The sequence below is a fragment of the Camelus ferus genome, chromosome 12 (assembly GCF_009834535.1).
Source record: "Camelus ferus isolate YT-003-E chromosome 12, BCGSAC_Cfer_1.0, whole genome shotgun sequence".
NCBI lineage: Eukaryota > Metazoa > Chordata > Mammalia > Artiodactyla > Camelidae > Camelus > Camelus ferus.
Window position 1 is genome coordinate 25,942,597 of NC_045707.1, and position 12,160 is coordinate 25,954,756.

Consider the following 12,160-nt stretch of genomic DNA (forward strand, 5'->3'; position numbering starts at 1 on the left):
GTTCAGTTTGAATCTTTTATTGGCATGATAAAAAATCAGATATGTCTTGAAGTATATAAGCACTCTAACAAGTAGAAGCAGATTTCATGTCCACTAGTATTTTTATTCATGGCCATTAGGTATTAAGATTTTCCTCTCATTTTCTTCAGTCTCTTTCTATTTTTAAAAAAGAGACATGTAATATACTTAGGATTTCAGAGTTAGAAATAGTTGTCTATATTCAGACTCTGCTAACCGGCCAGGCCCTGTGCAAAGGCTTTCTTATGTATTCTTTCATTTAAATCACTGTGTTAATGTTTATTTGATATTCAAAGCAAGGATCCTGAACTTGAATTTGTTTCTAATTACTTCAAGGGATGACCTGAAATTAAAATAACTTTTAAAAGTTGATCCATAGTTTAAAATTTTAGTAATGTTCACTTCTATACTAGGAAGGATGAAATCAAAAGTGAAATTTACAGTGGTTTGAAATCTACATAGTAAGAAAAAAGTACAAAATGTATTCAGGATCACCTTCCTAGTCTGTGTGTCTTTTAGAAAATCAGGTGAGCTATCTGAGATTTATACTCAAGGTTCACTAAAATATGATTCAGAATAGATATCAAGAGCCAAGAAGAGGGACTTACTTTCACCCTCATATTTTAGGCTTTGAAGAACTTCTCTGTAAGAGACGAGTAAAGTTAAAGTATGTAATAGTCTAGTGTATTTATTTTGGACACAGTCTTGAAATTTCTCATGTTCTTAAAGTATCTATATCCAGAGTCATAATTAGTTTCAATCTCTTGAAGCTCTAAAATTTTGGTTCTGTGGTTACTTACGATAAAAACCATCTAAGGACTTTAAAGTGATTAAGTAGCTGAATTTAGTCTCTAGATATTTCGTAGAATCTACTTTACCTAGGGCAGAAAGATTCAGGATATTTAATGTGTCCATTCTGACTATATTTAGTTTCAAGGATCTCATAGTAAGCCTGTTGGTTTATAAAATAAAAATGATTATGTAGAAATAGGATATTGATCTAAACAAAAACACTAATTGACACGTACGGAAAGTTATTCTTGTTAATTTAAAGCATTAACATTAGAACTGAGAATCTGGAACTAAATACACTAAAGTTTATCAGCCATTTAGAAAGGTACTTATTTTATCCATACTGTGGGCAAAAATATATTCTGAACGTATTGAGAGTGTTTAGTTTACACATAAGTTTAATCTTGAGTGTTTGAGTTTGCACATTTTAAAGTAGATAATTATGTAAAGGCGAAGAAAATAAGATTTATTACTTGACATGTTGCCAAGAGGTAGTTAAAATTTTGACCCTTATACAGCTAAAGCTTGAGGACTTGGAAACACTTCATGTTCGAAGTAGTTCGGAGTTTTTGCTCTGTTTAAAGGGACCTGTGATATATGTGATTAGGAGGTTCCTTATTGCCACGGGGGTTCTTTTCTCTTTTAGGTATGTTAATATTTCCCTTATCTTGTAGGTAATTTTTAATGTGATTAACTTCCCCACTGTAAGCAAATTATCCTCCCTCAACGTATTTCTCTCAGTCCCCCATTTTATATCAAATGCTGACAGCTTCAGTTTGATACAGTAAGGTTAACGAAATCAAAATCGGACAGTTGGCAAAGGGGTGTTTTCTCTCATGAGGCTAGAAATGAAGAGTCTTACTGTGGTGATGTACAGTTCTTGAAGAACTCAGACAGCAGTGTTCAGTGCAGACAGGCGAGGAATGTATTTTTAAATTAATAATACATACCAAAAAAATCAAAATATGACTAGTTGACTTATTTCTTGAATACTAATGTGTTTTATATACAGATACTCCTTTATGCAGTGAGTAGAAATTTATACATCATTCTGGTGATTCGATTGCTGTTCAGTAACTTAATTCAGCAAAGTATTATTGCCTGGACTTTCCCAACAATTTTTCCTAAAATTTTAGTTTTTCCTTATTGCTGAAGTAAACCAAACCTCCCTGTTATGTGGTGCTCTGTGAACAATAATTTCAGCTTATTTGGGAGCACTACTATTAGTCCTTATCTTTGTAATTTGTAAAGCATTGTCAAATACATTAATTTAATTAATTATTACAACCTGTGTGGTAGGTGATTCAGGGGTTTCTGTCTTCATCCTTAAAGTGAGTTAGAGAGCTTGCTAGTTCTGACTCCTCCAGAACTTGAATTTGTGACTAATTATTCCAGATCCCCAGTTGTTTTCACCCTGTGGATTAATCCTTTGGTAAAACCTTTGATAGAGCAAAGAATATTTTCATACTGTGAATATTACCTAAGGCATATTTGTAATAGATTTTCATTTAATATTCTTTTTTTTTTTTTTTTACCAGTTGGGTAAATTAATGTATATTTCTTTTTGGCCTAGTTTTAAATGTCAGAATTTGTAAAATGATTTGTATAGACAGTTTATGGGATTTTCTGTTTTTATGCTAGAAAAAGAGAGTCTTAACTATCAAAAGTTAAAAGAAAAGGAAGATGATAAAGTAATTCTATCCAACTGTTGCAGTGTATCTTTAAAAGCATGAAAGCATTCCCTTTGAGTAGTTAGATAAATGCTTTCTTGCTGTTAGTTCTATCACCGACAGCCATTTGTCCTGTAGGGATACATCCCTGAAAGCTGTTATAAGGAATCATAGTTTGACTAATGTGGATTGACAAGTACTATCTTGGAAGAACTGGTTAAATGTGATAGTGTACATGTAGGCCGACCGCAGGTGAGCACTTTCTTCAGAGGTACAGGCTAGGTACCTTGGGAGCATCGACGAGAAAGGATAGGTCCTGGTGAATAGCTTTAAAACAAGCACCAGCCTCTAGTGGTATGCATTCCTAAATTTTGAATTGCAGTTTTATATAATGTGTTCACTTGTTAGAGAGAGAGATGTTCTAGAGATTCCCGTGAACAGACAAACCTACCTAAAGCATAGATGCTGAGCTTTAGTCTGTAAGCGCTTACTTTAACACTTCCTTTCTCTCTCTAGGAGGGGCTATCGGTAGGCAGCCTTTGTGATTGAGGATAGAGCAGCAGCAGGAAGCAAGAAATATTAGAAATCAAGAATCCTGAATTCCCAAATAAGGAAGGTTTCCTGTTCTTACATTTAAATGTGGGTTTGTCTGAGCTGGGAATTTACAACGCTCCAGAACACTAGGGTATGTTTTACTGACATCACTAGGAAGATTATTTTTTTCTATGAAAACTGCCTCCTTAATTTATATAACCTTGTGTAACCTTAGCGCAGAGCATTCACAGTGAAATACATGCTCTGTTTTAAATACACATTACATTGTAAAGTAGTGATCAAATTCTGTTAATTTTGTAGCTGTATCACAAAGTTGAATGATGATATTGGATTACTTCGGTTATGATACTAATTAAATTAGATACTTTAAAAATTATTGAAATGAAAGTCATTGTTGCTTTAAATAGATGAGTAATTGATGGGTATTGTTGTATGTAAGGAAACAAAATGGTGAATAACCAAGAGGTATTTATTTTTGTTGTATACAAGGAAAATAAAATTTAGGATAATTTTCTTCAAAACTAAAAGTACATTTTTAAGCAGAATTAAGTATATTCGTTAAAGTTTTTCAACTTTACTTTTAAATGTGAATTTTTAAGACCACACAACTTAAAAGCTAAATTAATTATTTTAGTGACACAAACTCTGCAAACTAAGATTAAAATACATACCTTTGAGATTTTCTTAGTGGATATTTGCTGGACTATAAGGGTGAAGAATCCTTAGGAATGCCTTAAAATTAGGCCAATGGAAACCATTTTTAAAAACCTACTTGTTAAAACTTTTCTATTAAAGCTGTTTGATCATCATGTGATATATAATTTTATTCTTTAGTACCTATTAATAATGGTGTCCTTGAACTTTGGCATGTGCTCATGTAAAGTAGCCTTATGTTTTTCTTCCAGTATATACATTAACGAAAAAAATTAAAGATCCATTTAATTGTTAAAATCTGTTTTGATTTCTTTTTCATTAAATTCTTCTTTAGTCACTATAAATTTATTGAAGTATGCTGTGAAGGCTTAACTCAGGATAATTGAATTTCTTTTCCATTTCCCCTTTGAAATCCTCTGCTAAACTGTTCTAAGGTCAGAAATGGATATCATTTCTTAATAGCCATAGCAAAATTATTTTGTCTACAGGTAGCTTGTTTTCTGACCTAGGCTTTTTTAACTGGGGAGGATAACTTGGCTTTAAGAAATTTTTCTGATGGCTAAGCCTGAGCCAAAGAAAATCTGTTAACTTATTTTCTAGTGTTAACTGGATTATCTTTGGGAGATAAAAGTATATACGGATTATCATAATATATAGCAGTGGTTTTTCAACTACAACTTTTTCCCCCCTGTTTTCTTTTTGTTTTTGAAATAGCAGTGGAACCCTTTCCTCAGATGAAACCTAAGACAAATCCATGCTTAAGGAAAAAAGAACAAAAGCAAAATCTTACTCAGAACCCTATTATCTGAAACAGATCAAAATGGAATGGCTCAGGTTAAAAACTCTGTCAGTTTGAAGATGGTAAAGAAAGGAGTGCCATTTAGCTGATGTCAGCAGAGGAGATTTAATAAAGAAGAAGATGAGATTGTGTAATTTAGAAGTTTTTGAAAGATTCAGTGCATCTGATATAGAATAAATTTTTTGAACACAGTGGCTTTCTTTGGATCTTAGTAAGTGTTACAACTCGAAATAGATATAATAACATGAAATACTTTAATTTCCATATGTGTCATGAACTTTGAAAATTCCAACAAAAAGTCATTAAGAACTCACGTCTCTCACATGTATGTATACATCTTATTGTGAGTTATCTTTTTGTTAGTGAACCAAGCTATTTTACTTTTAGTGCAGTGAAGCCAGTTGATGTGTGGAAGAGTTTACACAATACTTAGCATATGCCATTAATTCCTATAATTAAGCTTCAGATTCTTACTGTCCACAGTTTCACAAATGAGATAACTAAGACAAAGAAAGGCTATGTAATTTGCTCAAGGTTATATACAAGGACAAGTTATGAAAATAGACAGTAAATCCAGAGTCCTTATACATCTATCAATAGTTTTTTTAAAAAACATTGAAGGAAACAAATTTTATTATTGTTTTATCTTTTTAAAGAATGTTTATCTAAATTTACCTTTAAAATAGGAATAAAAATATATTTTAAAACTTTGGTAAATAAATACATGAAAGTTTCCATTTTTTGAATTCTTTTGAATTATAAATGTTGTGTTCATACAACCTCTAGTCTAAGAAATTTCATGTGGTAAATGTTAATGTAAACAATCACATAGTTATGTCGAGTTGTTTGAACTAGAATTGCTATTTGCAAGGCATTAAAAAGATGTGGACAGCTTTGTTGCTACTTGTAGCAAAGCTTCTTAAGGTCAGGTTTTCTGTAGGGAAAGTAACAGCATCCTAAATCCATAGTACTTGGAAGTAAGCTGAGCTGGCTTCTGCCAGTCTGAAACGATAATATAGTAAGGTCACATTTTCTAATTCAGATATGGTGTAAAGCATTTTTATCAAGGCCTACCTACTTAGGAAAAGAAAAATCACTTTGTAGCAGAGTAGTAAAAAGTAGCTCAATTTGTATTTTGGCTGCTCCCAAAATGACTCACAGGCATTGTGAAAATGTATTATATGATCAAAGGACCACACATAGTCTGTTCTACCTGTCCTGCCATAAGCATATCTTGATATGTGCCAGAGTCCAGAAAGCCAAAAATCACATTTTTTCAATAGAGAATATAAGATAATTTATCAAAATTCCATTATTGTCTTGTTTTTAGATTATTTCTGTTAAATTATTAGAATCCTGTTTTACTTTTATAACCATAGGTATTAAAACATCACCTTTTGGTATGTTCTTCATAGGCTACAGAACTAACCTAGTGGACAACATATTCTACTTAAATTACTTAAGTAATATGAACCTGTTCCTGTACAAACATTTAATAGTATTATCCGAGAAACTCTTAATTATAGTTGATGCACGTTACTTGTGAGAGTACAGGTAATACATTTATATCAAGATAAAGTTGATTTAGAGTCACAGAGTGACCAAAGAACAATTTTTCTTAATCTGGAAAGTAAGTCTCTGATTCAGTTTGAAAAAGGTCAGCAACCTAATAAAAAAGTTAGGCAAAGGCATGAATAGACAGTTTAAAGAAAATGAACTTCAAAGAGCCCTTAAATATGAAAATATTTTCAACCTTACTCATATAAAGGAAATGTAAATTAAAACTTATGACATACCATGCTGTTAGGAATGGGGTAACTATGAAATAGTAATATAAACCAACCTAAGGTATATAATTAAGAGTAAAAACAAGATTCAGTTCAGCAACTGAATTAATTATACTGTATTTTATATTTAAAGATACACGTATGCATAAGCACTGAGTATCTCCAAAAGGATATGTAAAAAACTACTTCTGGAGGGGGTACCTACATGGCTCAGGGAGCAGTGGAGGAATCCTTCCTTTTCTTTATATCTAAAACTTTTTTTATTGCTGGTGCAATTGCATATCCAAAATAATCTGAGGGGATAATATTAAGTAATAGAACAAAAATCTGTAAGAGACCTGTCCAAGCCATTCCTTTTACAGCTCAGGGTCACCCAGGTGCTCACAGAGCTTGTGATTCCAGCCCAGCTTTCCTTTCATTATGCCTGTAGGTCTCAGCGGTGCAGCAGGTCTTAATAGGTATTATATTGATAACAAAGATCTTATCTCTGTTGCTCACTCTGTATTCTACTGATTTAGCAGACAGTAAGTGCTCAGGAAATGTTTGAATTTTAAAAATTAAGATATTTATTACTCTGTGGCATGACACAGGTGGAAAGTCTTTCACCTTTATCTTTGAAAGAAGAAAAAAATTACTTCTCTGTTGTTTCATGTTCCGGTGAAAAACTTACTGTAAATGTGTTTGTTATGGTTTCATTTTGATCTAGTCTAAAGAAACACTTGTAAAGTTATAATTTGTAATCATTTTTCAGACACTGGCTTCATGTCCTATTGACCGAAAACCTTTCCAGTCAGTGTTTAAATTCAGTGCTTTGGAAGGCTGTGTTAAGGTAAGGCTGAGATTTTATTTTGCAAAATGAACTGTCTAAACATAGTTGAGATGATTTGGCTTTAGTAGATTTCCGATTTAAATATTATTTGTGAATTGTTCAAATTTACGCTTAATGCATTTCATTTCCGTTGAAAAAATGTTTGAATGAAATATTAGATCCAAAGACCAACCCCCACAAAAACTTAAGTTCAGAGTATCTGAAAATTATGTTTTCATGAGAAACATACAATGTTGAAAATTAAACAAAAAAATTTAAATATATTGGTGTCTTTGTTCTTAAATGCTGCTGCTTTAAGGAAAGTGAATTAAATTGGAGAAGAGTAAGGGGGTTTGTGGAGATCTTGAGAGGGACTTTGTCATAGAGTTTCAAGGTTGGCATGGGCAGATGACTTCTCTTTTGTTAAGTACTTTTATTGTAATACTTAATCCTAGTCACATCCTTGAGATGCACACATCACACTGATGTTACCTTCATTATGAACCATGATTATGATTTGTATTCACATTTATTTTTGGCTCACAAATAAAAGAAGGAAAAAGAAATACGAGCATATTCCTGAGTTAATGAATAAAAGGTGAAAAGAGAAAAAAGAATAAGTAGTTAAGTAAAATGTATGAGGAAGAGATTTCTTGATGTATCACTAACAAGGCAGGAATGATACACAGCTAAAAATGAGAATCCTAAATGCATGCATATATGATACCACTGATGGGAAAAACAGTCTTCCCAAGCGGCTCCAACAGCTTGGTTGCCGTCTTTGAGTAGGAAGGGATATGGAAGCAACATGCAATGATTTAAGTATTAGATGTCCTTCATGTAGATGTTTATAAATTTGTATTGATATGTTTTTTCCGGATAAGCCTCCATGACATAAGGTACAAACAAGACTACAATTCAAATAAAATGACATATGTAAAAGATTTTGCCTGTTATAATTGTATAACTCTGGACATCTATGCATACTAGGCTATATGTTGGAGAAAAGATAAAATATTATATGTGTGTGTGGTATTAAAATTAAAGCATGGCTTCTCTGAAAGGCATGTTGTCGATTTTCCAAACTATATATATTATGTTTCTGAGGATTCATCAGCATGAACTAGCTTCCAAAGATATTTTCCTGTAAAATTTTGTTTCTGTTGTTTCATGTGAGTTTTGTTCTGTTGCTTGGAATAAAAGTTTATGTTTCATTTAATAGCGTTTGTATGTTACTTAAATTAAAAGTTGGGGCAGTGTTAACCTAATTTTGTCAAACTTAAAAGGTATTTCTTATGTGGTATTATCCACATACTCTTAATATCTTCCTTTAACCTTTTACTTCTTTTGAATCTTTATTATCCTTTTCCCTTTACAGTTAAACTTGAAGACATCTATAGTTTCTTGTATTTTCAACCACTTGTTGGACATCTCTATCTAGAATATCAAAGCAATCCAAACATTAACAAACCCGAACTCATCTCATTCCCGGCCGTTTCCCCCATCCCCAGTTATTAATGGTACCACAATCCCAGTTACACAGATCAGAAACATCTGGGGTTTTCTGTTTTTTTCTCCCCCTTATCTTTGTGTATTTCTTCTGCACAATGTCTTAAGTTTGTTCCTTCTTCATTCTTCTGCTGTTACCTCTTTGCAGGCCCTCATGCTGTCATCTAGACCAGTTTTGCCAATAGAAATATACTACAAACCACTCTGTAGTATAGTATTTTTAGTAACCACATTAAAAGAGCAAAAGGAAACAATTAAAATGAATTATTTTATTTAATCCAACATGTCTGATGTATTATTTCAACATGTAATATTTTAGAAGAATTATTATTACAAGATTTTATCTTTTGTTGCTTTTGTTGAAATCCAGTGTGTATTTTATATTTACAAGTACATCTCAATTTAAACGAGCCACATTTCACAGGCTTAATAGTATGTGGCTAGTGACTATTGTCTCATGCAGTATAGATCCACACTGTTAAAAGAACTTTCTTCCAGTTTCCTGGCTTTTATAGTCTCTCCTTATCACTGCCAAAGAAAACAGGTTTGATCATCTCATTCACTTACTTTTAAAACTCCACTTATTTTCTGATTCCTATAGAATTATTTTATTATTCAAGACCCTTTACAGTCTGGTCCTAATACATTACATCAGCTTCCTATCCTGTTAATTTTTTCTTCTCCATCTGCATTGGCTTCTCACTGTTTCTTATACCTGTGTTCCCTCCATTTTTTCCTTAGACAAATTCCTACTAATTCTTTAAGACCAACTCATAAATCATCTGCTCATTAAAGTTTTCTCTGATATCCTCAGATAAAGTTAATCTCTCAGTTCTACATGTATACAAAGATTTGTGCTTTACATTTCTCTTAATCTGTTTAGATGCCTTTCTCTTACTGTTTTATTTCCCCAGACCTTAGCACACTTACTAAGTTTATAGTTTAGCATGCTTTAATTAATAAGCATATGTATTTGGGCTACACTTTCATTCAGACAATTTTCTTTCCTTAATTTTTTTCTCCTTTCAAGGGAGAATGTATCGATTATCATTTGTGATGCTAAATTATTCTAACTAGATGATTTTGCTTTTCTCACAGGTTCAAGTAAAGAGACAGTCGAGAGAAACAAAAGACAGGAAAAATGAAAGCTCTTTTAAGAAACAGCTCTCCTGTCAGGAAAATTCTAAAAGCTGTATGAGGTTAGTGATGAACTTTAGAAGTAGAATCCAACTGTGTAGAATCAGAAGATACCTAGTGAAAAACAAAAAAAAAAAAGTACTTTAAAAAAAAACGATGTGAGGCTTAAATGTATTTAATTACTTCTTTAAAGCACACACTTGATAATTTCAGGAAGGACCAGCTGAAATCTGAGACTATAATTTGACCTCTATCGTTGATGAATTATTTAATTTTGTCCTAATTTGTTTTAGATTGATAGTTTTATAAAATAAAAATGGTACAGTAGTATAAAATTTCTGTAAAATTTTCTGAATGCTTATTCATTTTTGTACATATCACAAACTAATACGGTTATATAAGCTTTGGTGCACAGCCTGCATTTTGAGTAACTGTTCTAGTATTTATGGACACAAAGTAGAAAGTAATGATATAGCACAACACTCTTCATGAGACAGCTGTAACTGAAACTAATTATCTTTCTCATTTGCTTATTTGTGTTGTAGCAGGTGCTTGCTACCTTCTATAACAAATGTTTATGTTTAAAATTGTTTTAAACATGTTTTTATTTGGTTTTTTAACTGCTATTATTAAAACGTAATTGCCTAGAAATACTTTATAGTCAAGTTTAACAGGTATTAACATATATTTGGATTGAGTTAGTAGTATACTGGAAATTAATTTATAATTAATACTTAAAATAACTTGTTATAGTACATTTAAAATTTAAGCCCTTTCTGATCTGAAATATGTTTAGAGCTGTCCAAAAGTTGTATTCTTTTTTATTTTATTGTTTTACTTTTTTAATTGAAGTGCAGTCAGTTACAGTGTGTCAATTTCTGGTGTATAGTACAATGTCCAGTCATGCATATACATACATATATTCGTTTATATACTCTTTTTCATTAAAGGTTATTACATGATATTGAATATAATTCCCTGTACTATACAGAAGAAACTTGTTTTTTAATCTATTTTTATATATAGTGGCTAACATTTGCAAATCTCAAACTCCTAAATTTATCCCTTCCCACCCCCTTTCCCTGGTAACCATGAGATTGTTTACTATGTCTGTGAGTCTGTTTCTGTTTTGTAGATGAGTTCATAGTGTCCTTTTTTTTTTTTCTTTTTCTTTTATTTTTTTTTTAGATTCCACATTTGAGTGATATCCTATGGTATTTTTCTTTCTCTTTCTGGCTTACTTCACTTAGAATAACAATCTCTAGGTCGATCTATGTTGCTGCAAATGGCTTTTTTTTCTTTTTTATGGCTGAGAAGTATCCAATTGTATAACTATACCAAAAGTTGTATTCTTAAGTTAATATTTTGTCAAATTTATAATTAAAATCTATTATTCATTAGTACATTTCATCAGAGTACTTATTTCTTAAGAGAGTAAATTTATTAGTTACCAAAACAATTGACAGTAGTCCTTGAGATTTATTGAATCATGCCACTAATTTATAACAATGTAGCTCTTTAGATCTTAACTTCTGGGAAGTTATGGACTTCCTTGAGAATCTGAAGAAAGCTATAGACAACTTCTGTCTGAAAAACATGTCATAAAACATACTTAGAAACAAAACTTAGTAGATGTTAAGGGATTCACTCAGTTCAAGAGCCCACTCATAAAGCCAAGTTAATAACTACAGTAGAGCAATTTTTATTTAGTTTCTTTTAACTATATCTGCATTAGCTTTGATTCTTACATTTATATTTACATAGTAAATAGCACATTTCCCTCAGGTGTAATGAGGAAATATCTTTCCCTAGTAGCTTCAGTCTTGATTCAGCTCCTGTTCCCTGGCTATGACAATGTCATAGACAAGTATTTTTGTGCTTTTTCAGAATTACCCAATTCCCTTGGCTTTTGCTGAGAGTGCAGTGGCCACCTGCAACAGGATCATCCAGTAGGTCCAACGGAGCTGAGACTGTCCACAGGCTTAACTGTTTTTCTCAAGGATTTGTACTAGAGGGGTGGTGTAGGGAAATAACAGATGCAACATAATAATTTGTTCTTCCCCACCAAGTCAGACCCTTAATAATTCCTCCCATGAAGGAAAATCTGTCAGCTATTAGATATTTGCCATACGTTCTTTTGGGGGTCTTTTGGATGGTTTTAGAATTCCTCTCATTCAGTCTTATGTCTATCAGGCATATGCATCATTTCTCCAGCATTCAGAAGATAATCCATTTGGTGTTGCCTCTCCCTTTCAAAGCCATAAAACTCCTGTCTTTCTGAGACTTTCCACCAGTTCCAGAGACAGGGATTGCGGTACTGTTGCCTGTTGGTAGTGAGTCTCCATTGCAGTCATTGGAGTAGAGAGTGGCAGCTACGTGGGGAGTCCAACTAATCATGCTTTCTTTGCTAAAATTTAAAACTCAGTGCATA

General features: G+C 32.3%; 1 protein-coding gene across 1 annotated transcript in view; it reads left to right on the forward strand.

Annotated features, from left to right (window-relative positions):
* SCAF11 (SR-related CTD associated factor 11) overlaps positions 1–12,160 on the forward strand; it is a 57,858-nt gene that overhangs the window by 27,958 nt on the left and 17,740 nt on the right. The window contains 2 exon segments of the mRNA XM_032493260.1: positions 7,027–7,104; positions 9,691–9,791. Coding sequence (XP_032349151.1) covers positions 7,027–7,104; positions 9,691–9,791 — 179 coding nt within the window.